Source organism: Monodelphis domestica, chromosome 1 (genome assembly GCF_027887165.1).
Source record: "Monodelphis domestica isolate mMonDom1 chromosome 1, mMonDom1.pri, whole genome shotgun sequence".
Taxonomy (NCBI): domain Eukaryota; kingdom Metazoa; phylum Chordata; class Mammalia; order Didelphimorphia; family Didelphidae; genus Monodelphis; species Monodelphis domestica.
Window position 1 is genome coordinate 472,598,719 of NC_077227.1, and position 26,929 is coordinate 472,625,647.

General features: G+C 42.4%; 1 protein-coding gene and 1 non-coding gene across 5 annotated transcripts in view; both read right to left on the minus strand.

The window, feature by feature from the left end:
* Positions 1-23,628, minus strand: part of EGFL7 (EGF like domain multiple 7) — a 30,438-nt gene extending 6,810 nt beyond the window's left edge. For 2 of the 4 annotated variants that reach the window (XM_007475300.3, XM_007475303.3), the window contains exons 1-8: positions 18,403-18,675; positions 15,340-15,485; positions 6,589-6,744; positions 5,918-6,040; positions 4,298-4,407; positions 2,836-2,931; positions 1,722-1,904; positions 333-397 (exon numbers count right to left, since the gene is read on the minus strand). In XM_007475300.3, the coding sequence (XP_007475362.2) occupies positions 333-397; positions 1,722-1,904; positions 2,836-2,931; positions 4,298-4,407; positions 5,918-6,040; positions 6,589-6,668 (657 nt within the window). In that variant the 5' untranslated portion in view covers positions 6,669-6,744; positions 15,340-15,485; positions 18,403-18,675. The other 2 variants (XM_007475301.3, XM_007475302.3) reach the window with 2 other exon arrangements.
* On the minus strand, positions 1,199-1,267 carry MIR126 (microRNA mir-126). Its single transcript, NR_034974.1, has one exon. It is a non-coding gene; the product is annotated as a microRNA mir-126 (primary transcript).
* Positions 23,629-26,929: the final 3,301 nt, after the last annotated feature.

The window sequence follows — 26,929 nt, forward strand, 5'->3', positions numbered from 1 at the left end:
TAGCTCTAAGCCCCAGGAGGTTCTGAAGTTAAACCATTTGGTTTGTGAGTCACATAACTGCTTGGAGATGTCAAAGTGAGCATTGGTGATGATAAATTAATGATGCTCTTAAGAGAAAACACACTGGTCAGGGCAGTATTATATGGACTAGACTCTAGAGTTACTTTGAAACGAAACACACGTGAGAGACTAGCAAAGGGAGGACTGGGGGAATAGAGGGATCCCAGAATCCTAGGGAGGTACCCTTTGTAGATTCTCTCTGGAGAAAGGAATTCTATTGATGCCTCTATTCATATCTGAGATCTGTTCTGAGAAAGCTGCCAGAAGCTCACCTCCTCCAACATATCCACTCGACTCCTTAGTTTTTGTATTTCTTCTTTCATTTCATCAGAAGCCTCTGGCAGAGAATGGGAAGGAGACCAAGTCACAGAAAGTTAAAAAGACAGACTCAACACTACAATTATTATTCCCTTCCCTCCCCTTCCCCCCTCTCCAATAAGGGATGGTAAGTAAACTCTGGATTCCTACAAACCTAAATTCCCAATTTACTGGGCCCCCAGAAAAGTCTATTGTGTCCACCCTAAATCTGCCCAATTCATCAGAAGCATCTTTTATTATGTGTGCTTCCCCTTTCATCTATCAGAGATCAGGCATGAATGAAAGATCTTTGCAAATTTTAAGGCTTTACAGAGATGCTAGCCATTATGGGCAGTGGAAAGAGAAATTAATTTGGTATCAGGCCTTGGCTGACTCATTCAACAATTCATTGATATTAATCCAGCACTTACTATTTGCAAAAGCCTGTACTAAGTGCTGAAGGTACAAAGATGAAAGGCACAGTTCCTGCCTTCAAGAAACTTATAATCTACTAGGGAAGCTATAACTCAAATAAATATAATTCAAAGTAGAACATGATAGGGACAAAGGAGAGATTCAGATAAAGTTCTGTCTGTTCTGACTTAGTATGTGCCCTCAAGCAAGCCATGCTACTTGGAGCCTCAGTTTCCCCACTTGTAAAATGAGGAGGCTGGCCTCGATGATCTTTAGGGGTCTACAGTTTATGTTTTCTGATGTTCTTAGTGTCTTATATGCATAGGTCCTCCCTCAACCTCTGTCCTCCACTGTACTCCAACCTGGGGAGACAGAAGGTCCAGTCCATCGATGAGATCCATGTTGTCTTTCTTGCTGCCCAAGCTGCCAATGGCGCATTATTACTCACGGTACGAGTTTGATGTGTCACAGCGCGTACCAAAAGTAATAATGACCCATTGTCAGCGGCCGGTGTCTTGGCTTCCCTTCTGAGATGGAGAGAAGCAGGAAGATAAGGCTGGAGGAATTCAAGATGATGAGCTGGTCTGGAGAGGGTCTCTAGGATAGGACTCCTTAAGGCTAGAGCATTCACCCCCAGGAGGAGAGAAGACAGGAAAGGAGGCACCTCTTCACTTTAACCTACTGTGGAACTCCTCAAGCTTGTTTGAATATCTCTCCCTCTCATCTCCTTATAACTTCTGCTATTGTGTCCCAGTTGCCCAACTTTACTAACCAGCTTCCGGAATAGGAGGACCAGATTTCCTACCCTTTGGATCTCCCCACACATAGCATCTGGGACTTTGGGATTTGGTGCCACCAAATGACCATCTAACCAAGTCTCAGGAGCATGATTGGTCTCTGCCAATTCCACTGAAGCCTCTGTGGATCTGAAGAGGCAGGCAGCATGTTACCTGGCTGAGGCTGCCCAGTGGGACTAAGAGTTGAGGTCACTCCTGAGGAAACTCTCTGGGGCTGGCATAGTGTCCCATCTGAAGACAGCTCATATCCCTGCTGGCACTGGCAGTGGTAACTCCCAGGAATGTTGATGCAGTTCTGGGGGCAGCCATGACCAGGCTTGTTACACTCATCCACATCTGGAACAGATAGAGGGAAAGGAGAAAGATGATCAAGATGGGGTTCTGAGTTTTCCATTCCCTGCTCTGTCCACCCTTCCCCTAGTTGTGTTGGGGTTTTTTTTTAATCCTTGATTTCCCTCTTGGAGTCAATACTGTATACTGGCAGTAAGGGTTAGGCAATTGGGGTTAAGTAATTGCCTAGGGTCACCCAGCTAGGATGTGTCTGAGGTCAGATTTGAACCCAGGGTTTCTTGTCCTTGGGCCTGATTCTCAATCCACTGTACTACCTAGCTGTGCCCTTAGTGGCAGTTTTGAAGCTCTGGGACCATGCTGGAAGAATTTTCCCCTGGAATGCAGGAGCAGGAACTGCCAGTACTGTGGGTACCATATCCCTGGTTCATAAGAAGCTTACATACAATCTGGTATGTAGTTGCCCTCCTAAAGCAATAGTGGCACTGAGTGAAGGGTGAGGAAATAAAGCTTGTAGGAGGCTTCTCCAGGATACAAGACATGAGTCAGGAGGGGACTGCTTGTGGGCATTTGTGGGACAGGCAGGATTTATGTCCTGCGCCTAACCCTGTGACGTGTGGGCTGCCTCCCTGGGGCTGGGCTCAGCTAGTTCCAGAGAAAGCATCTCTTCAACAGGTACTTTCCCAAGAATATGTAACAGATGAAAAATTCTCATCCTCAGGGCCCAGAAGATGGGTCTGTGGCTAGTCATGAGGAGATTTGGGAACCCCAATTCTACTACTGAGTAACAATGTGACCTGGGACAATGCACTTAGCTTTTATAAATTTCAGTTTCCCCATCTAAGAAATGGGGATAATGAAGCTTCACAGAATTGTCAAGATAAAGGAGGTAAAAGTATGCTGGAAAATATAGTGTTTTGTAAAGGGATCACTAACATAGAAATCAGACCTGGGCACGTCTTAGAAAGGACAATCTTACCTATTTGGCAAGTATCTCCCTGCCATCCTGCAGAACATTTGCATTTACCAGGCCTGGCACAGCTTCCTCCATTCTGACAAGGTGAATGGCATATTGCTATATGAGGAAAGAAATCAAAGCATTAATGCTGGAGGCAACTGGGTGATGAAATAGTCAAGAAGAATGGGCATTCCTCAAGAATGCAAGGAGAAAATTCCCCCTTCACCAAACAGAGTACTATGCCAGTAGATTACTAAATTCTGGACACTAAGAATTTACTAAATTTCTAAGTTCTGTGTAACTAATATTATATACTATATCCTTTGTGGCTTTTGGTGCCTCCCAGGATGTTCCTGGTATTGACACTCCCTCTGTTGTGGGAAAAACACTCCAAAGGCTATAGTAGGGTCTTGCCCCAAGAATAGGTTCTTGCCAGAAGTATAAAAGACTTTATTTGAAAGAAGAAGAGGCTTATGACAATGAAATAGCCTCAGGATTGGTGAAGAAGTCTTGGGGCTGATGGAGTAGCCCAAGGAGTGGATCACGGTTTGCATATTTACTGAATAGTCTACCCTGAGCCTTCTGGGATGCCCCAGGCAGAAAACCCCAGTAGAGGAGAAGCCTCACTATTTCCCTGGAATGCTCTTATCTTGGGGGAAATTATAGGAGGGTAGGGTACAGTATAAGACCAGTTTAACCATTGTAAATACAGAACAGAACCATGCAAGACTATTATAACTGATTAATAATATGCAACACTTAAAACGATCAACAATACAGATTTTGCAATTTATGCCTAACTAGTGCTAACTGATGAAAAATACAAGACTTCAGAGAATGGGGTCCCACTTCTATCACCTCCATCAATGTATACTGCAGCCCCTTCTTGCATTTTCTTCCTGTGGCTTTCTTGTTCACATTCTTTGGTGACTTCTCAGTTATGTATTATTATTATTAATTATCTGCACCCAAAGTGCCAGAGGCCTTCTTCTGATTCTCTTACTGTAACATGAATATCAGGCTGGCACTGGAATCATCTCATTAGTTATCCTTGATCCTTGCCACATGGCCAGCACACCTACTTTTCTGGTCTTACCTAACCTAGATGATGTCAATTCCCAGATGCAAAGCATCATGAGTAATAGGTGCTAGCCTGGTGTTTTTTTATTGTTTGTGATTTTAATTCATCCCAGATCATGGTTTTCCATAACTGACACTCAGAGGATATTGGTTAACCTATATACTGTCTGTAGGACCTTATACAAGTCCCTTCTCCCTCTCTGGGTCTCAGTTTCCCCATTTGAAAATGAAAATAAAAATAAAATTTGAATCAAAAATGAAAAGAAAAAACTTCCAACTCTTTTAACATTCTATGATCTTACAGGATCCTATTTTCCAGAAACAAAATTTCTTCATCCCTATCTACTCAAGGACCCTTTCTTTCTTTATGGTTTGCTCAGCCCTCAGAGCGGCTAGACCTTACCTGTGCCACAACCAGGGATCCCATTACTTCTTCTCCAGCCTGGGCAGCAATCATACTGGGGTGGGGAGGCTGTCTGAGATGTGTAACGATAAGCAGTCTTGTAGATGGTCCTGTGAAAAGATACCAGAGGAGAACTCATTCGGCCCAGGAAATTCCAGATAATTGCTAGCTTCCAAATGACCCCTAACACAATAGCCCTCCAATGTCACTGTATTCCAGACAAGTCTTGATTCTATATTTGTGCAAAGTTGTGGTCTTTCTGTGGAAAATAGGATTTCCTCATTCCCCATGAATCCACCCTTGAAAAAGTGTGCCCAGTTGATTCCCCAAAAGATGCAGTGGAAAGTCAAAAGATCCAGCTTCCATTTTTGGTTTTTATATTCATCAGCTACATGATCTTGGATAGGACATTTTTCTCTTAGCCTCAGTTTCCCCATCTATAAAATAGATTGAGATAAACAATCTTTAAGATTTATTTTTCATTTAATTAATTTAGAATATTTTCCCATGGTTACATGATGTCTGTGTTTTATGTGAATAAATGATTTTCAAATGAAAAGATCTTTAATTATAATTCTCAATTCTATGCTACTGAATCCTGTCCATACCACTGAAGCTAAACTTACTAGGGTATACTGGTGTCTACGCACCTCTCTAGGGTCTATCTGGGCCAGCTGATTTAGTGGTAGCACTGTACTTGGAGTCAGACCTGATTTCAATACTTCCCTCATACATTTATTTATATAAACCTGGACAAGTCATTGAGCATCTCTCAATCTCACTTTCTTCATTTGTCAAATGAGCATCTACTTTCCAGGGCTGTTGTGACGATTGAATGAGATTGTGTGTACAGCACTTTGCAAACTCCTTAAAACACTATGTAAATGCTAGTTGCCTTTAATCATTTTTGTTGTTGACTGAGCTAGCTATCCCTAGAAAGAGCTTGGACTTGTGTTGGGCAAGAAAGATGAGGAATTTGGATCTGAACTAGAATCCCTCTGAGGGTAACAGAATACTAGCTCATGCTATGCTTATCTAATTCCTACCCACTCTTCAAAGTGGGTAGGAATTTTTTTTTCAAATTCAAATTTTCAAAATTCAAAAATTTTCAAAAAAATTCATGTCTTTCCACTGACATGAAGCAATCTTCATCTGTGGCCACATTAGAACAAAGCTCTTGGAGACCACCTGGTCTCATCTCCCAGTTTTACAGATGGATAAACTGAGACCCAAAGGAGTAAAATCCTTTGCTCAAAATCACACCTCTAATTAGCAGTTAAATCCAAAATTGGAATTCAAATCTTTTTTTCTGTCATACCACTATGCCTTTCCTTCCCCTGATTCCCTAGTTATTTTGTGTGTTATATCTCCTCTCTCTAGCCATAAAATGAATTCCCCAAAACATAGAGATAGTGTCTTCTTCTGGCTTTCCCTTCAACACAGGGATGAGTACTTAGTAAGTACCCAGTTATTTGTTGTTGGCTGGCTGATGGATGTACCCAATATGGCGACTTTAGCCTGAATAGATATTAGGGGCATGGGAGTAGCCATGGTGGTTGAGAGACCTGTACTGGCATTGTGTGTGTCCTTAGTTGGCTCTCCTGGGGCTATCCAGCTTACCGATAAGTGCTGCAAGCTTTATGACCTTCGCAGGTGGTGATGTAGGGCTGGTAGACCCTCTGGAGGTAGGATTCTGTGACGGGGACAGTTTGTCTGGTAGCTGCTGTGGAGCATATCCTACGGCTGAGCAGAAAACGTCAAGGGTGAAGCAGAAGCAACAAATGGGATCCCTGTAGGCCCCCCTCAAGCCTAACTCAAGGAAATGGGTTGGGAAAAGAGGTTTTCTAGTTGTGATCTAAACTGGGACTCAGAAGATAATAAATCTGAATTCCTATGATGTGACTTAGTGTCCATGGGGCTGAGCTTCTTGGGTGGTTTTTAACCCTCTTCCAGATCTCCCAAATTAGACCAACAATTCTGTAGGCCAAGGGTTCTGTACCCTGTTGTATCTGTTGGTAGTCTGGTAAAACCTAGGAACTCCTTCTCAAAATTATGTGTTTAAATGAAGGAGAAACAGGATTATAAAGGAAACCCACAATCTTAAAATACAGTTATCAAAATATTAAATAATACAAATTCATAGATCCCAGATTAAGTTTATGGACCCAAATTAAGAAGCTCTGCCAAGGCAGGTATTTTAAACTATGAAATAGTATCTGGACCATCAGAATAAATTTGAAATTTCTGCGCCCATTCTTTCTTCCTTCTCCTGCTCTTTGACCATGACTTACCCTGGCCGGTAGAAACTCTCTGTGCCGCCCAGTCCCAGGATGAAAATCCAGGTCACCAGGAGGCCTCCAGGACCCCACATTTCCTGTATTCTCTGGGAAACGTTGTCCTTGTTCCACCTCCTATGGCATTTGCATGGTTGCTGGGATGGCCTGAAACTGTAAAACATGATCCAGAAAGTAAGTGCCCTGAAGATCTATCCCTTGACTAGAACTCAGACCCTCTGTAAGGAAGCAAGAAATCTTCACTAATTACCCTCCAGTTTCCCAGCCACAAAAATATTCTTGACTTTTTAATTTTTCCTTTAATCTCAGACATTCTCTCTGGAACTTAAGGATGTTGTGTTTGGAATCAGGAAATTACAAATTCTAATCCTGCCTCAAACACTTAGTTGCATGTCCCTGGGCAAGACCTTTAACCTCTCAGACTCCGTTTTTTCATTTCTAAAATGGAAATGATAATAACTGCACCTGCCTCGCAGTTATTGTAAGAATCAAATACCATAACATTTGCTGAAAACTTTAAAAATTCAATAAGACTTTTTTGGGAACACCCTGTATAATACTGGCTATTATTATCAAAGGATACCCTCCTTCGAACTGGGCAGTGGTTGTGGTGGGGAGGGGATACACTGGACGGGAGGAAGACAAGGGTTCAAATCCCACTTCTGACCAAAAGGCAGGTCACCTAATCTCTCTGAGGCTCAGTTTTTCCACCTGCAAAAGTGGAGAGGAAAAGCAGCAGTGCCTTCCCCACTACATTGTTGCAAAGCTTAGATGAGATGCTTTAAGTAAAACAATTTGTGAATCTTAAAGCTTCATAGAACTAACTGCATGTTAATGTTATTATTATTGTCTGCCCAGCAAGAATGGGAGATCACCAAGGGCAGGGACCAAGTCTCTTTCTTAAAATGTTCCATCTCCACAGTGCAAGGGCATATAAACAAGTGGCACTCAATAGTGAATGTGGTGCTATCTAGTTCTTTCCCAACCAGATGTCTCCAGAAATTAGTATCTCTCTTCTCTCTCTGTATAAATCATCACTATAAGCCCACAGTTTCCCTAAGCAAGAAGATGTGTATTCACCATGATGCATCCCAATGGGTAAACATTTGCTCATCCTTTATTTTTTTTATGGCAAATAATATAATTTACTTTCAATACATGTTCTGATGAACTGAACAAATTAGAGGAAAGAATACCTCAGGTTGGTAATGCTCGGGCCACTCTAAGAGGCACATTGCTGTCAGACTGAACATGTTTTAGGGTCTAAAGTGCCCTGAAACTTCTCATCAGCCAGATGTTAAATTTAAAAGGCAGGGAAGGGTTAGCATCAAGAACAAAGCATCTCAGCTAGGCCTGGAAGCATTTAGAATAATGATTAGCTCAGAGAGTACTGACTAAAGGCAGGAGAATCCACTGAGACACAGAAAGTTGAAACCAGAAAGTTCAAACAAAGCAGAATACAAACAGGCTTTCCCTCCCCTCACGCAGCTGCCTAAGCCCAGGGTGACTCAAGGATCCACTTTCAAGAATAAAGACAAAGAGGTGGATTATAATAAGCATACAAGTTTTATGACAATGTGTGCTTGTAAAATGCTGGAAATGAATCTCGTTTGCCTCAGTGGGCTAAACAACCCCCAGCAACATTTCTCTGGGGACAGTGTTTCCCCAGGGGGTTGGCTGTCCAACAGATGCATAGGAAGCCAGGACGGGGCATCTTAGGCAAAGAGATCTCCTAGTGGTTGCATATTTAGATGGTAAAGAAATTTCTTTTATGCTAGCCATGAGGGAAAGACCCAACTATTTCTCAGTAGGAGACAGGAGAATAAGGAATCATGGGCTGGAGGGCTCAATTCTACCATTTGTTTTCAAAAAAGATTTTCAATTCAGAAACTCCAAGGTATAACCAAACCCCCAAATCCCTTCTCTTCCTGCTTCAGCACTGATTTAACTAGATTATTTTCTCTTCTGACCTTCAAAGCCTCATGTGAACTGGCCTCTTTATATCTACCCATCATCATTTTTTGTGGCTCTCCAATATCCACTCTCTATTTCACCCTTGTTATCCAGCATAGACCATACTCACTCACCTCTGTCCACAACACCTACCCCCAACCTGGAATGGCTTACCTGGCTTCCTTCTCCCAATTCAAAGCCCACCTCCTCCAGCCTACAGGCACTACTTTCTTTCTTCTCTAAATACTACTTAACTACTGAAAATACTCAGTGTTAGTGGAGCATAGTTCAACATAGAATTGTTTTCTCTTCTACCCTGTCCACTCCATCAATAAAGTGAGATTCTTGAGGGCAGAGACCAAAATAACTTCTGTCTTCCTCTAGTATGGGACTGAACACACGGACAAAGGAGAAAAAACATGGTAGCCCCAAAGATTAGATTCCAGGAAACCTGAAACTCAATGTGTGTCCCTAAACCAGTCACTTGTCACTTCTTCCTATTATTCAGTTTCTTCTTCAGTAATGTAAAGGAACAAGACCAGATGACCTCTACCTCCCTTTTAGCATTAACATTTTATGTTCTTATGTTCCTTCTACTAGTCTATATTTTCCTGTATTGTTGATTGACAAATCCTACTCTTTGGGGCACCCTCTATTAGCCTGGAAATAGGGTTGACCCCTGTCCCACTCTTTCTCCAGTACATTCCAGAGAAAACAAAAGGGAAGATTACAAATTAATATAAATTAATACAAAATAACAGAATATAAAATAATATAGTCAAATATTGGCTAGGGAAGGCTTCCTGAAAGAGATTGGCCTTGAAGATGAAGTTTGAAGAAGTATATTTCAGGTAAGTCGAATAGTTCAAACTGCCACTACATCTTGGGCATGTGAGGAGACTGCCCCAGTTAGAGTGTAAGACTCATAATAGGGAAGAGTGAGAAATAAGTCTAGAGAAGGGTCAATGAGGACAAAACTGAGAAGGGTCTCAAATGTTAGAATGAAGAATCCTGGCCTTTTGTAGGCACAAGGAGCCAAAGAAGACTTGAGCAAAGAAATGAAGTCATCATAGTTGTTCATTAGAAAGATTAATCTGGCATATTATACTGAACAGAATGAAGGGAGAGAGAGAGAGAGAGAGAGAGAGAGAGAGAGAGAGAGAGAGAGAGAGAGAGAGAGAGAGAGAGAGAGAGATCAGTTAGGCTACTACCATAGAAAGTATGACTACTTTTATAGTGGAAGGAATAGTCTTAGAATCAGAAGAGCTAGATCCAGTTTGACATTTATTAACTATATGAACTGGAACAATCTTTTAATGCTGTAGTTCTTTATAGGCAGGGATAAAACATGAGCTGCTTACCTCACTGGGTTGTAGAGAAACGGTGCTTTACAAACCCTAAAACTCCTTATAACAATTGTGGGTTATTATAATCCAGGGGAAAGGCAATGAAAACTTGAGGCAGTAGAAATAGAAAGAAAGAATGAAGTTGGGAGACATTTGAAAGTTAAGAATTGATAGAAAATGGATGGTTAACTGACTATGGCTAAGGCACTATATTGGCAATGACTCTAAGGATCCAACCTAAAAGAATGACTGAGGGTAATGGGCTTATTTGTAACCTCAGTGCTCAGCAGAGAGCCTGGCACATAAGAGGGGCTTAATAAATGTTTACTGAACATCAGAGTCATCACTGGACCCATACTCTAAGCTTTTCCAGCTTGGTAGTATCTAACAGGTCATGTGCTCTTTTGGTATAGTCCTGAACAGCCCAGCATCCTTTCCAGACCTACCATGTGGTGGCAGAGGGGACATTTTTATGGATGTTGTTTAGAAAGTAAAAACTTCTTTAAAAAAAAAAGGCCATAATAGAAAAGGATTTGATGTAAAAAAATTTTAAAAGGCCATAATAGAAAAGGAGTTGATGTTTTGAAATGAGGTTTCTTAACCTAGGGTTTATGAATATGTTTTTTGTTTTTAAGATTTTGATAACTGTATTTCAGTATAATTAGTTTCCTTTGTAATCCTACATATTTTATTTTGTACGTTTAAAAACAATATTCTAAGATACGGTCTATAGGCTTCACTAGACTACCAATCAGACCTTGAGAACTCTTGTGTTAAAAAGTCATGATATATCCCTAACTCAGGAAGGAAAACCAGAGTCCTGGTGACTATAGAGCTTGGTAAAGTCTAATTTCCCTCCAATTTTATTTTCAGGGGCTGATACTGGGAGGTTTTAGTCTTTTGGAGACTGACAGACAATAAATATTCCCTTTAAATGCCTCACCACAGGGGCAGCTAGGTGGCTCAGTAATAGAGAAACAGGATGGGAGACAGGAGGTCCTGGGTTCAAATATGACAGAAGATACTTCCCACCTGTGTGACCCTGGACAGGTCACTTAACCTCAATTTACCTAGCCCTTAGCTCTCTTCTACCTTGGAACTGATGCTGAGTATTGATTCTAAGACAGAAAGCAAGAATTTTTAAAGATAAAAAGACTTACCATCTTTCTCCCACCCCTGAAGATTCCCTACCTCTCAAAAAAAAAATCTGAGGGAGAAAATGCCTCTAGCAAATCCTTGAAATCTAATAGTGCAGATAGCAACTAGAGGCCCCAAGAGGCAATGTTTCGGTAGGACCACTTTTGAATTCATTAAATACAAAATCAATAGCTTTACTACCCCTCCCCTCATATGCAGGGACTGTTGAGGTAGTGTGTGCACCCCTTTAGTATAAGACTATAAATAAAAACTTATTTTATCCTTAAAAATAAACAAACAGGGAAACAGGATTGAAATAAGTCTCCCAGAGAATTATGAGAACTCATCAGTGGCCCTGGGGTACCAGTAGGGGAATCAGTATGACTTTTTATTTGTGTGTGGGAGCTCTGGCTTAAATTTATCTAGACCTAGAAGGCATGTCAGAGGCCAGCTAATCCATTCCCTTCTTTTTATATATGAGGAAACAGAGGTGCAGGTAAATTAAGTAATTTGTCCAGAATCAGAAGGATTGAGTCATAAGAGATTTGAACCCAGAACCTCTGCCTTAAGGACTAGTGCTTTTTCTAGTGTACTATATTGCCACTTGTGAAGTCACACTAATTCAGAAGTGTGATTCGTTTCTAGATCCTCCAGTGGGAGTCAGTGTACATCCTTTTGTGCAATGAAGCTTCCTCCCTCCAAATCATGACTGCTGTCTCTTTGAGACCTAGAGGTCAAAGGGATTTGTTGGTTCTTTGCTTTTTTTCTGCCTATCAAGGTCTGATTTGATAGGCCAGTGAAGCCTATGGACTTAGAATGATATTTCATAGGGCAGTCTATGTTGAAATCTAAATATTCCATGGGGCAAGACCACAGTATATGGTCCTCCATAGTATATGTTTTGCTTCTAACATCCACTCTTTCCTCTACTTCCCTTGGCCCTGAAAGCTGAGGATTCTCCCCTATCGACCACCAGATGGGGTGTTTTCCTAAGGCTCAAATAACCTCTGTAAAAAAGTATGCTTTTTAGACCTCTGAACCCAATCAATCACTCCAGGCACCTCTGCACTCCTTTGATTGAACCATCCCAGGCACCCCAATCCTTCTCCTAAGAGCTTTTCTCTTTCTACTTGGCCTGGAGAGCAAAAAGAAGGGGAAAGTGTGGTGCTATGAATCTCAGGATTAAAGCCAGGTCTGGGAGATCTCTGTTCAACCCAGGACATATTCAAAGCTCTTTGCTCCAGCCCCCCTGATAGTTTTTGGTCTTCTCTCTCTCCTCTCTTCTCCCTCCTTGCCTCTTTGTTCCCTCTTGCTCTGTTCTGTCATCTTCCTCCATCTCTCCTGCTTCCTTTCTGTGGGCCTCTTTATTCTATTTTTCTGCTTTACCAACTTGATCATTCTCTCTAAGTTCAACCTCTCCCCCCCTTTTTTTTGCTCCCAATTCTCCCTCCCTCCCTCTCTTTCTGTCTCTATCTCTCTAATTCTCCTTCCCTCTGTCTCCTAGGATCTTCCTCTCTCAGAACTTAGGCCTCCCCTCCTTTTTTTCTTTCTTAATCCTCACTCACTCTAACCTTTCTCTATTTTAGGAGCTCTCTCTCTCTCTCTCTCTCTCTCTCTCTCTCTCTCTCTCTCTCTCTCTCTCTCTCTCTCTCTCTCTCTCTCTCTCTCTCTCTCTCTCTCCCCCCCCCCATGATCTTCCTCTCTATGTAGTCTTTTTTCTTTCTTAGTCCTTTCTGTCTGTCTGTCTCTCTCCTTTCATTCTTAACTATTCTTCCTCTCTCTCTGAGCCCTACTGCTCTATCCTTCCTCTCTCTGCCTCTCCATCTCCTTCTGTCCATTCTTCTCCTCTCCTGGTCACTCTTCTCTGTTTCCCCATGTCCACTCTACCCCCTGCGCCCTTCAACTCCATCTCTCCCCTCTCCCTTTCCTCTCCAATCCACTTTTGCTGTCCCTCCTCTCCACTTCCCTCCCCCTCAGCCGTTTTGCTAAGTTCCCTTTCTTCTGTCCACTTAACCAGTCCCCCCCCCCACCGCCCTGTCTGTCCCTCCTCAATCAGTCCCCACTCTTTTTCCACTCCACCCCCTTCTTTCTCGGTCCCCTCTCGCAGTTCATTCTTCGAGCTCCCCCCGCCCCCAGTCCTATTGCTGAATCCCTCCTCTCTGTCCCACCTCTGTCTTCTCCTCTCCCTTCATCCAGATCTCTTGGGCTCTCATTCCTCTCCTCCTAATCCCCAGCTCCCCTAGCCGGCTGAGCCTAAGGCCCTCCCAAATTCAATCCAACTCACGAGGAGAAAATTTAAGCCTTCTGGTCCCCAGTCTCGGTACCGTGCCCAGGCTATCTGAGACTATACTGTACCCTCTAGGGGATAGAGTCCTGTCTCACCCCTTTCATCCCCAGCGCCCCACGCCAGTCTTCACTCACCACGAGTACAGGTCCTAGCGCACGCTAAGCCGTGGGGGTACCCAGCTATGGGGGGCGCCTCTCCCTTGCCGCCTCTGCCCCGCCCCTCGTTGCTACCGCCCCCTCCCCCGTAGGTGGGAGGGCTTCTCCTGGGATCGGGATCCCGGCCACCCTGCGCTAAGGGTAGTTAGGGGGAAGGGCAGGAGCGAGAGCCGCGGGGTCCCCGCCCCTCCCCGGCCCAGCCCACCTTCCTTCGGCAAGGGTTAAGCCTCTTCCCCTGTAATGCTGTCCCTGGGTCCTCTTTCCTAGCCCCGATGGGAGGGAGTGTGGGAACCCTAGAGTCTTCCTACTTCGCCTTCCTAGAGTCTGGGAGGTGTGGGATTCCCACTTTCCAGAGACCCTGTTTCTTGGGTGTGTGGGGGTGAATGGCTGGGAGGGGAGTACTTTTGGAGACTGTCCAAAAAAGTTTTTGCTCTTTAACTCGTACACTCCAATCTTTCCCATTACCCCTAATAAAGCACTTCTCTCCGGGGAGGGTCGGGAACTGAGAGGAGTCGGGGTGGAGGGGGGGAGGAGCAGGGCAAGAAGCTGAAGTCCAAGCTTCAGAGCTTCCCAAAAGTGACAGAAGTGTAATATTGGAGATTTGGAGTATTCTTTGGAAAGTAACAGTAGCACCGGGATGTGGGAAGAGAAGGAAGGCACAAATCATAACAAAAGCTAGCATTTATATGGTGCCTTAAGGTAATCAAAGCACTTTACAAATATTATCCCAGTTTATTCTCACAACAACCTGGAAGATAAGTGCTACAATATTTTCTTCCTTGGGTTCAACTAGATTGGGACAATCAAAATCTCTCCTTAACTAGACTAAAATCCTACTCTGAGGGAGTTCTATGGAGACACTGGGCCTCTAGTTTCTAAAAGTTGAATCTGGGGAGGGCCGCTTTCTAATGAAGAGTGAAAATGGGAAAAAAAAAGAAGAAAAATGAAACTCCAACCATGTAAGAATTCAGAATGGGATCTACCACCACCAGCCTCTGAGGGCTCTGATTTCCTGAGACCATTTCTCTATGTGCTCACTTTCCCTTGTGGAGACTCATGCACCTGCATCAAAGAGTTTGGGATGCATCTTTGGGCCAAAAAATACCTCTCCATCTCTCTACCATCTCCCCATAGTTATCTGAGTTGTAGCTGCATGAACTAACCAGCTGAGCTAACCCAAGAATGATGATTTTAGGTAAACTACAAGTTTCTTAGTGGTGCTTAAAAGATTTCATTCACCTTTAGATGCAATGGCGTGAAATATGGTTGGAAAGAGGACTAGATTTAGCATCAGAAGATTAGAATCAAATCCTGACTTAGTTCTTTACTCCCTGTATGATGATCTTGGGTAACTCCCTTCTCCTTTATGAACTTCAAGGCTTTGTTTTGTTTTGTTTTGTTTTTCATTTATAAAATGAAAGGTCAGAGATGTATTCCATCCCTAAAACCTTCACTCTTTGTAAAGCTGAAACTGGGAAAGGGATTAAAGAGCCAAGCCAAGGATAGAACTAGGCAACTGGCTCTGAATGCCACTCCCTCTCTGTGTTGACCATGATTGTTTTAATGGCTTGACTCCCAGCCAGAATGTCTGGGTACTTTGGGAAACACCCTGGTTTTTCTGGAGCCCCATTTCCAATCTGTGGAAAGAGGAAGAAATAGTGACTATGGAAAGGTGGGGATGGGAAAGAACGATGCCTTTTTCTAAAAAGTAGGTAGGAATCCAGAAGGATGGATGGTCAAATGGCTGACCTAAGGAGTGGATAAAAAGAAAATTAGGAGGAAAAATCATTGCAGTCCTAGGAGTGTCAGGGTAAAAACCTACTGTGGAGTGGCCAGCCATATTGTATATTTTCCTCTGTGTTTTACTCACCTTGTCTGTAGGGTTCAGTCATTTGTCTAGATTCTTGGGACTCCTAATCATTGCTTCTGGCTTGCTATTGGAACAAGGGGAGCCAGGAAGATAAAGTGGGTCATAGTCTTGGCCAAATACTCGGTTGCTTAATTTCAGAGCAAAACCTAGGTTGATTAGAACAAGGTAAAAATGTCAGAGGTCAGAGACACAACTACCCATGATGTAGTCAGTTTCCCCCATTTTCTAAGACCCTACTGCCTCCTGTTAGCAAATGCTTTAATTGGGATCCTGTTTGGATTTCTTTTGTCAACTATCCCTTATCAAGGCTACCTGGATGATCCTTCTGCTCAACAGTCCCTGATAATATGTTTGCATTATCCCAAATAGGTGTGGAAGTCTAAACCTTGGGATGGGGACCTGAGCTTAGTCAATATTTACTCCAATTACCTAGACTTGGGAGTCAGTGAATAATGAGCCATTATCCTGGAAGTCTGAAGCAAAGCCTGGTTTGTGAGTCTGCTCCAGTTCTTCCCTTCTGTTGGCATTATTTGGTTATTTATTCGCTCCTATATTCACTAAGTATTTCTCCAGCCCAAGACCTGTTGGTTTTAATTAATGAGACTTGATTGAATTAAAGCAAGGTAGCCAATGACTAAATTTGTATCAATGTTTTCAGGGCTAGTCCCCTATCAAATGGAGATGGGCAAGTGGGAAGGGATGTTGGCTCTAGGATCTTTCCTGACTTTGTGGAAAATTAAAGAGGCCTTCAAACCTTTATGACCAATGCCACATTCAATGGGAAAAGTGAATATTCCCTAACTTGTCAGGGATCTATGCATGGTGCCACCCATTTGGAGTCAGAGAACCTGGATTCGAATCCTAGCTTGCTATACACTAGCTGTTTGACTTTTTTTTTTTTAGTGAATTTTAAGTGAATTCTTTTTGAATTCTTTTTTGAAGTCTTTTTGTTTCCTTATCTTTAAATTGGTGAGCTATAAGGTCTCTTTCATGGAAGCTCTGAATCTCATCACTTTCTTGATATCTATTCTTCCTTTCTGGAGCCAAACTCTAGGAGAACTGGAACCCAGTCTCTACCCTGAGTTATACATAGGATTCAGAGCTGGTATAAACCTTAGTTATCACCTAATTAAATTCCTCCATTTTAATAATAAGGAAACTGAGGTCTCAGAAGGATAAGGCCTGGGCCAAGGTCACAAAAATCCTAAAAAAGGCAGAGTAGACTTTTAAATAGAGATCTTCTGACTCTAATTTTGGCCTCTGGTTTTATAGTCTTGAACCATACTTGGTAGAGGGGGGGCAGAGGTCTTTGCCTTTGATTCCCACCCCCCTGGAGCTCTACAACCTTACCCAGGCATTCAGATATTGCTTAGCTCTGTTCCATTGGACTCCTTCAGAGTTAAAAAAAAAGTAGATGGCTAACACTTAGAGGTCATGATACTGGGATGTGTGATTCATCCCTGCCTCAAAAGGGATCCTGTTACCAGGAATCCATCCCAGGATTTGGGAAATATCTAAACTACTCTGAATAGGTGAATAGTTCCTGGTAAAGAGAAGCATTTAGGGTCCTAGGACTGTCTAGGAGGAGCAGTAAGTAGCCTATTTCCAAACCCTACAAGCATCAGTACTACTAGAAAGCCAGAAATCAAGGAACCTCTCTCTTTCTCCCATCACCCTTTTACTCTCTATTTGCAAATGCATTTTATTACCCCTTCCGGAACCCAAATCCATTAACACACTCTGTGGTAAGACTTGGGAAAACAAAGCCTCTTTCCAGGCCCCAATTCTTCCAGACCTCTTATCTGTAGATTGATGGCATTTAACCCATGACCTCCCATTATCCATTCTCTGAACTCTAATTCCCTGGCTCTTTCAGCTGTGGTCAAGTGGAAAGAGTTCCAGGCGGGGAGACTAGAGGCCTAGATCACAGTGGCTTTGCCACTGACTCACTGGAAGACTTTGAACAAGTTGCTTTTGCTTTGATACTCACTTTCTCTCTCTAAAATGAGGGTAATACGTTCTGCCCTGCCTTCCTTCTATGAAGATTGTGAGGTTTAAATAAGAAATGAATTATGAAAGGGCTTTGGGGGAAAAAAATCAGAAGCCTTGGGCATGAGGAATTATTGTTAATGCTGCAAAAAGCTAGACACTACGGGGTCCATCTGGGCCTCTCCAAGAGAGCAAAGCAAAACAATCTTTGAGATTCAGCTTGAAAAAGGTACCTGGCTTTTCTCAGATGACTTCTCCCTCTTTGACTCAAAGCATGTGTTTGATTAAGAAACAGAAGTGATGGGATGAACCACCAATTCTATAAAGGCGACTTTAAGATTTCTCATTTTAATTTTGTTTTTAAAAATATATATCTTAATAATCACTAGAACCTGGGTTCTAGTCTTGGTCCTACTCCTGATTCCCCTTGTGACTTTGGGCAAGTCACTTTTCCTGTCTAGAATTCATTATTCTCATCTAAAAATTTCATTCCATCTCTATATTTTCTATTCCAGGTTCCAAGTTCCTTCTAACTCAAAAATTCTGTGCCTCATGACTTGGGTACTATATAGTCTCCCTCCCTTTTAGCACCATCTCAGTATGCTTTCCTAGGATATTTCTTTATATCCATTTATCCACTAAGAAGCACCTACTAAAAAGCTATACTCTGTATAAGACATAGATATGAAAAGAGGGAGACAGAAGTGTACAAGACAATTCTTTACTTAATGAATTCTAAGTTGTACTCTAGGAGACAAGTTCAGACTTATAAGAAAATGTATTGATGACAGTTTGGACAGGGAGTCAAGTTCTAGTCCTGGCCCTGAATTAACTAGCTATGTGGCCTTGGGATGTCTTCAGCTCTTTGAACCCAAGTATCCTTCTCTATATACATTAAGGAAGTTTGAATATCAGAGCCAGAAAGGATCCTAGGAATCAACTAATCCATAGTTCTCTGATCCTTTATCAAAGACATTCAACAAATATTGAACTATTGGGTCAGTGAGTGCCCATTTCCCTCCCTTTCTGGGGCCCCTCTCCCCCAAATGGACTCCATACCATGACAGACCATACCTGTTTCCATAGTTGCTCCAAGCCCCACCGCTTCTTCATCTTCATCTCAGCCCCCAGAATACATCTGCCTCCCCAATCTTGACCCAACAGGGTCACCAGCCACCTCTTCATCACACTGTCCTGACTACCTCCACCTCCTCCAGGGAGGCATCGAGGCTGCCTCCTTCCTCCCATCCCTGTGGCTTCTTTTTCTCTCATCTGTCCTGATCAGGTGGCAGTGGTCAGCTTCATGCAGAGATGGGAGGCCCCTCTCACAAGGCAAGGAAGGGCGGCTTTTTATGCTTCCCTTCTCCTGTAAATCAGGATTGGGATGGACAATTCCAGGCCGGACTTCCTGTGTGTGTTACTCGCTGATAAAGAGAATTCTGTCAGCAGAACAAACAGGAGGCTGAGGGGATGGGGGCTGGGGGATGCGAGCAGGGGCATGGCAGGAGGGAAGGAGGTGGGGTAGAGAGTCTAAAAGGAGCAGTAGCCCACATCACAGGTCCCTCTTCAGCTTCTAGAAACTGGGTAACAGTCTACCAGGATCCCCAAAAATGTTCCTAAAAATCAGTGTGTTGTGATGGAAATCATTCTGGATCCTGGGAGACAAGAGATCTGGGTTCCAGTCCTGACCTGACACTAACTCTCTTTGTGACTTTCAGCTAGTCACTTCACAAAGAGAAAGTCTAGGCCTCAGCATCTTTATTAGGAATACCTGCCCTATCTTTCTCTAGAGAGTATATGTGAAAAGAGAGCAGGGGAAGGAACCCTGGACACAGCTCAGAAGATCTGGACCTGAAAATTTATAGTTGTATAATCCTAGGCAAATCACTTCCCCTCCCCTTACCTCAGTTTCCTCATCAATAAAATGGGAAGGATGATATCTACACTGCTAATCTCCAAGAGTTATTATGAGGAAAACACTTTGGAAGCTTTAAAGTGACATACAGATGTGAGATATTTCCATTATGGTGCCTTTTACACAATGGGTACTTGGGAAATGTTGGATTGAATTTCTTCATTACTTTATTTGACAAATAAAGCTTTAGAACTGTGGAAAGAATGCTAGATTTGGTGATAAAAGACGTGAATTCTAATCTTAGTTCTTCCACGTACTGCTTCTGTAACTTTGGACAGATCATTTTCTTTTCTATTTTTCAGCTGTAAAAATGGGAGGCGGGTGTTGGAGGAGGGGCAGGCAGCTGGGTAATTCAATGGATTGAGAGCCAGGTTTAGAGACAGGAAGTCCTGGGTTCAAATCTGCTCTCAGACACTTCCCAGCTGTGTGATCCTGGACAAATCATTTAACCCCCATTGCCTAGCCCTTACCACTCTTCTGCCTTAGAACCAATACACAGTAATGATTCTAAGGAGGAAGGGGAGGGTTTTTTAAAAATGAGGGGATTTCTATGGTCTCTTTCATCTCTAAATCTATGATCATAGAACCCTAGAATCAAGTACCTACTAAACATGAGGCCTTCCATTAAGAGTGATGCTATAGAAGCTCCATCCCCATACTAAGACTTAGAGTCTTGCTGAAGGTTGGATATAAGATCTCTAGTTGTCTCCTTACCTGAAGGTCTGAATCTTCACTGAATGATTACCCCAAAGGACATGCTTTCTCAGTCCCCAGGGTTAGGGAGGTTCCTATTGGGGAATAGTAGGACTGTGATTGATAGAGCATTGTCATTTAAGTTAGTGGACCTAGCTTCAAACTTCTACTTAGTACCAATGTGACTTTAGCATTGCAAGTCATTTGAGACTTTCTGGGGCCTGTCTCTTCATCTGAAAAATGAAGTTATTGGACTGAATGACCTCTGGATTCCTTCCAGCTCTCAATCATATGATCCTACGAAATCTCATTTAGAGAGGTATTTGGTTGTCAGTTTTTGTGTCAAACACTCTCCTCTCAGACTTGGATGGGGTGGGGGAACAGTTGGCAGAGAGATGGGAGAAATTCCACTATCTTTCCTATCCTGGCTAGCAAAATCTATCAGGTTGGGAACAGAGAAGCAGTTGTTGCTGGGGAAGGAACTCAACTTTGGTTTATCCCTTTCCCAAATGGGAAGGATTCAGGCAGAAAGAGACATTAAGCCTATAGACTGACTATAAAAGCCTCTCAGGGAAGACACTAAGAGAAATGGATAGGTGTTTTGGTACCAAGAGACAGGGAGATCTCTATATACTATAGCCTGCCAAAGATTCCTTATTTTTTCACCCCAGGAGATAAAAACCCCTTTACACTCAAGCCTGTCCCCCTGGTAGCCTAGTATGTAAACTGCATTGAATCTTCCTTACTGGAGACAGGGCCTGGAAAGGGAATTAATTTGTCCAAGGTCATAGTGAGTTAGTATTAGGGTGAGAGATTGTAGATTTAAAGCTGGAATGGATCTCAAAGGCCATCTAGTTCAACCCCCTCATTTAACAGATGAAGATACTGAATCCAAGAAAGATTGTGTAGCTTGTTGAAGGCCACATAGGGACCAAGTGGCAGAGAGAGGACTTGAACCAGCTCCTTTGACTCCAAATCCAGTTCTTATTCCAGCCCTCTAATCTCCTAGTCCAGAGCTCTTTCTATTATACCACACTAACTCCTGAGACCTTCCACTAGAATCTTTCCCTTTCTTATCTCAGGAAGGTAATCCTGCCTTCTCCAAAATTATGGCAGGGAAGCTCAAGTCCTGGTAGATCCTGTCAAGCTAAAAAGGCTTCAAGCACTAGCTCTACCACCCATGGTAGGAACTTTGGCTGGAAGCTGGAGGTCTTTATCACCATTACCTCCAAGAAGTACATGGTGATAAAAGTTATGGCCACAGCAATTCCCAAAGACAGTCATCCAAGTCACAGAGGGGTTTTGATCCATTTTGGCAGAGGGAGAAGCATGCACATGGACAATTATGATTCCCTAAAATACTCAACTCCAGTATTATTGAGCCTTGATTGTGTACAAGAGCCCTTGCCAGTTGCTACATAGTATAGGAGGGGCAGGAAATGTTACCCACTTTGTTCTAGGAAAGTCAGGCAGGCTTGACTCCAGGGGCCCTCTTCCTCTAGTCCTGCCCTCCTTTGAGACAGCCCAGCCCTGACCCTCTTCCCCCACATTCTTTCTAGGGTTTGCTCCACCCCAAAGGAGGTGGGCTATTCGGGCATGATTTTAAGGAATCCCAGATAGTGCTACCATTTAGAGTCAGCCCCTGTAAATCTATAAACTTAGCTCTTGGTTGCTGACCTTGTGGCTCCTCCAGCTGCAATGCCCTATGGCTAGGGCCTGACTGGCCTAGCTAGCATGGCATTATTAGCCCCCTCCCCAAATCTAGCTTTCTCCTTTGATAGTCTTCCCTCCTCTAATGGGAACCAGCTCATTCTACCCATTCAGATTCTCTTTTCATATCTAATCAGTTGCTAGTGTCTTCCCTCCTCTCAATCTCCTTGTATTACTTCATATTTATATTGCATCTATCTTATATATGCTCAATATGAGTACACGAGGTCTCCTGGAATAGAAAGTAAGCTCCTTGAGGACAAGCACTGTTTTATTTTTGTCTGTGTGTCCCCAGTACCCTGCACAGAGGCTGGCATGTTAGAGATATTTCATAAATGTTTGTTGACTAATTGTTTGATTGGTTGAATCACCTTGTGTTTGTGTGAGAAGATTCAAGACCTAATTCTGGAGCCCCATCTATACATTTTATCAGGATTGTTCTAGGGACCTTAATCCTGCCTCTGTCTAGCAGCCTTATTCCTATAATTTTCCCGACTCTTATGACTCACTGACTTGATTCAAATCCTTTTCTATGTTTTGAGGACTCAATGTCTACACCTCTCCTACCACCCCCATCTCCATCTATTGACATCTGGTGGTTAAACCTTCCCTGAATCTCATAGCCATCAGTAAACCTTTTTGTGGCTTGGGATTTGATTGGTGTAAGGCAGAGGTGTCAATCACAAACCTGCAAAACTCTTGAGTGTGGCCCAAACCAGATTAAAATCTAATTGGGAAATAATTTAGCAAAAATAAATAAAAATACAATAGAATAGAAATAATTTTAATGTGTCTTTCTAAGTCAATATTCGTGCTCCTGGGATCCTTAAGTATGATTTTAGTGACCTTTCTTTCTATTTGAACTTGACACCACTGGTATAGGGGAATCATCAGAGTAAAAATTCCATCTACCAATGTAGATGTAAAACTCTTCTGCAATTTATCGGCTTAATAGGCACACTTCCAGGGTAAGTGACCTGCCTTTGGTCCCATAGCCTGCATGTATCAGAGGCAAGAATTAAACCCTAACTTTCTAACTCCATGGACAACCCTCTATCCACTTCTCAACCCTGGCTCTCATGAATCCTGCAGCAATGGATTATAATTATTCATGTCCGTGTATATTTTCCTTTCTAAAAGATTGTAAGTTTTCTGAAGGCAGACAGTATTCAATTTATTTCTCTTTCACTTTGGAACCAAACACAGTGTTGGTCACACAACAATATTTGTTAGATTAGACAAACAAATATTAGAACATAGAATCTTTGAGTTGAGAAGGACCTTAGAGGGTAGCCTATCTACTCTTATTCTTTGTTAGAACTGTAATACACATTCATTTTAACTCGGGTGGTATAGATTTCTTTCTTTCCTTTTTTTTTTAAGTGCTCACCCACCCAGAGTATGAATCCTGTCTACAATAGCCCCCAAGTTCACCTTTAATAAGATAGCTTTAAAATTTGCTATGCAGATCCCCTTCCAATCCCAAATCAGATGGTCAGCTCCTAAGTAAACATGAAATGTTTTCATTTTTCTGAACTCTTTCTTTTTTCTAGACCCCTTCCTTAAGTGAAAATAGCTGGGACCGGGCTGGTAGAGTTTTAGGGGTAGAGATGATATGGCAAAGTGGAAGGAGCACTGGATTGGACCAGAGACCTGGATTATGGTCTTAACTTTCTGAATAACTCCCAGAGCAACCTAGGGCAAGACATTCCTTTCCTGGGCCTCAGTTTAAAATGTAGGAGTTAGACTAGGTTAACTCACTTATCCAGCTCTAAGATTTTATGGCTCTAAATTTCTCCTAGAGATGACTTGGCTCCAGCCCTTCCCCTCAAGAAAATAAGTGAGTTACCTTTTTCTAGTTCTGCAGGCCAGATGCACGGCAAATTGGCTGAGAAATGCAGAGTCCCTGTCTTTGACTGAAATCACTTGCTGCCATGTTTCCCCAGACTCCAGCTCAGCAGAAAAGGTCAGAACCCTCGATTGAGGCTGTATTGCACATCCCTACTACCATGTGACATATGGGCACTGGTGACATCTATCTCCATTTGAGCCAGAGGAGGTGGGAAGAGGAGAATGAACATATTGAGAAGGGAAGAAAAAACACCATTTCCTGTTTATCACACCATTGGAATCGGTTAGGTTGCGCCAGCAGCTGGCCAAGGGAGGCAGAATGGTGAATGGTATTTTAAATAACAAGGGCAGGGACCAGACTACCAGAGAGGCTGCTGAGCAGTTCAAGGTTGGTGGAGGTGAATTATGACTAGATGGGTAAACTTATTACTTTTTCCTCATTGTGAATGTAGGGGTAGAGGCAAGAAGAGAAAGACAGATACCCATCATTTATATTTGTTGCCTTTATTTTATAGGATAAGTGTAGTAGAGTTATTTTTAGGAGTTGAGAGGATCATGTAGGGAGGAATCCCATTCTTTGGGGTTGATGGGCACCTCCTGGAAAATCCACAAGGTAGCTCAGTCTTAGGGTCCTTCAAGAATTTCCTATGAAACCTCTTGAAGAGAATTCTCTCTTCTCCCTGGTTAATGGGTCACATTGATTTCAGTGTTGTTACAATCTTGGAAAATAATTGCTCATAAAATGGGGAAATCCATAGCTAAGTTCAGCCACACTGCTCTCTTCTGCCCCTAGTCAAACTTGTCTTGTCAATATTCTTCCTTTCCTTTCTCTGTATCTTTCTTTGACCCATCCTCCTACTTGGAATGAACTCCCTCTCTTTTCTGACTCTTTGATTCCTACTCATCCTTCAAGCTCCAGCTTAAGACTCATCTCCTCTTTAGAGCTTTCTTTGACTTTTTCTGCTGACACATCTCTCCTTCCCTTCAATTCTCTATTTACAAATTTGTACCACTTCTTAGGCCCTTCTTGCAAACTCCCTAGTTATCCCCTTCTCTCTGCTATTTCACATTAGTCTTGTTTTCCCAATGATATAATAAGTTTCTGAGAGCCAGAGACTATATCTTATATTTCTTGAAGAGCCTGGGCTGAGCATCAATATTCAGGAATAGCAGTTTGAAAGTGGAAGATGTATCTTGGGAGTAGAGTGAGATAAAGTTGGAGAGGTGGGGTATGGCCATACTATGAGGCCTCTTGAATGCTAAGCTGAGGAGTTTGGGTTTCTTCTTTTGGGAATGAAAGCCCTTGGAAGATTTTGGGAAAGGGAGAATTATGATGACACAGGAACAAGAGAGGGCTTCTTTGAATCAATGCAGGGATCATTAGTGTTGAGGAAGGCTGACCTAGACAGTTTAAGCCTGAAGCTAATCTTGGTAGGACTCCACAAATGCCAGCACCCAATGGCCCAGATGATGAATCATCTTGAGCAACAGAGGGATCCATATGGTTCAACCTAGATAACCTATACTAGTCTTTCTTCTTGGGTTAAATTGTAGGCAGAACCAGTTTTACATCTTCTCTTGGTTAGGATGGCTTTTCATGATGCAGTAGAAAGTAGAAAGAATGTTAGATTTGGAATTAGAGAATTTGAGTCCAAATCTCATTGTTGTCATTCATTGTGTGATGTTAGGTGTCATTTAATTTTTTCTGGGCATCAGTAAAATGAAGAGGTTTGACTCAATGGCCTCTTGAGATTCCCTTCCAACTCTAAATCTGTAATCCTATCTATAAAGCCTCCTTAGTGAGGTGAGGATCCTTTGGGTGTTCTGATTTTCTTTTCTTCTTAAAATAAGACCTCGAAGGCAGGGAGATAGGATTTGGATATAAAAGTCTTAAATCACTAGAAATCAGAGCAATTTACCAGATTAAACGAAGTGGAAGAAACAAAGCTAACATGACAGTCCTTAGTCAGGAAACTATCGAATTTCATCATATCCATTTTGGTTAGTGGTAAGAACAAAGAAGCTCCTTGACCCCAATCTTGCAAATGCTAAGGGTTCCAAGAGGGAACAGGGGGTAAAAATGTTGATAATATAGGACATTCCAAGCTTACTCCTGGGAAATTCTAATGTGAAGATCACTGTTGGTAGTCAGTTGTCTTATATCTTCATTTTCACTCCTTACTTTTGGCAGTCTTCTTACTTACAATCTTGCTGGCCTGATGGGTGACTGCCTTTCCACTATCTCAGGAAAGCCCTAGCTGCCATGTTTCATTTTGCTTCCTACTCTCTGGCCATTTCCTCCCTGTTTTGGTTTTGCTTTTCCATACCTCTTCCCAGGTCTAGAATCATGAAGAATGAGCAAATGAACTTTGTTAATATTCCTAGATGGGCCATGCCAATCTACTCTGTTATAGCTCCACTTACCAGCCCTGTAGCTTATAGAATTAAGGTGCCCTACCTACCCTACTAGAATGTAAATTCATTGAGGCCAGAGATCGACTGTGTTAGCTTCTATATCTATATCCCTAGAGCTTTAGTTTAGTATAGTAAGTAGTAAATGTGTTTTCATTGATTCATTGATTCTCCTCTCTTTACCCTTTGTTTTTGAGATGAAGTTGTAATAGCAAAAAAAACTTTATCTCAGCATCTTAGAATTCCCAACTTCCTTCAAGGACCAGATCATGAACCTTTTCCCTATAAGAGACCTTTGCTTATCCCTTTAGGTTTTTAGTGATCTCTCCTTTCTCAAATATTCATACTTAACTGATTCTAATAGCACAATTGGTGATTGCCTCTCTTGGCTCACTATCTCAGGAAGACTCTAATCACACTGCACTTCACTCCCTATTCCCTAGAAATCCTCTGTACAATTTTACCAACCATTTTAATAAAGCACTCACAACCTACTACCTCTCCTACTTCTAGTTCTAGAGCCACGATCAAATCAATTCTGCCACTGTTCCTATTTGGAGCGTTTCAATCTACTCCCAACTCAACATTCCTGTAACTTTTGGAATTAAGGTCCCTTCTTCCTTGACTATCTGACTTAATTCTATTAAAATGTAAGCTAATTGAGGCCAGAAACTGTCCTTGCTTTCGTATTTGTATTCCTAGTGCTTGGGTCATTGTCATTGTTGTTGTCTTTTCTTTTTGAAGAAGACCAATGATATCATGGTAACTTGTGCCTGAATTGGGTTTAAGTGAGGTAGTGTTGCACAGATGTCAGCCTCACTCTGTCTTTCAAAGTCATCCGAGTCTAGTGACAAGACAAATATCAGGGTGACTGCTGATGACTCAGGATGCAGTGGGTGACTTTGACATCTTCCATGTCTGACCAAGCTCTAAGCTCTGCTTTAACTACCTGTAGACATTGGAACAAATTGTTCTCATTTTCCTATCCCACTAGGGAAAGTCTTCTTATGCTTGGGGTAT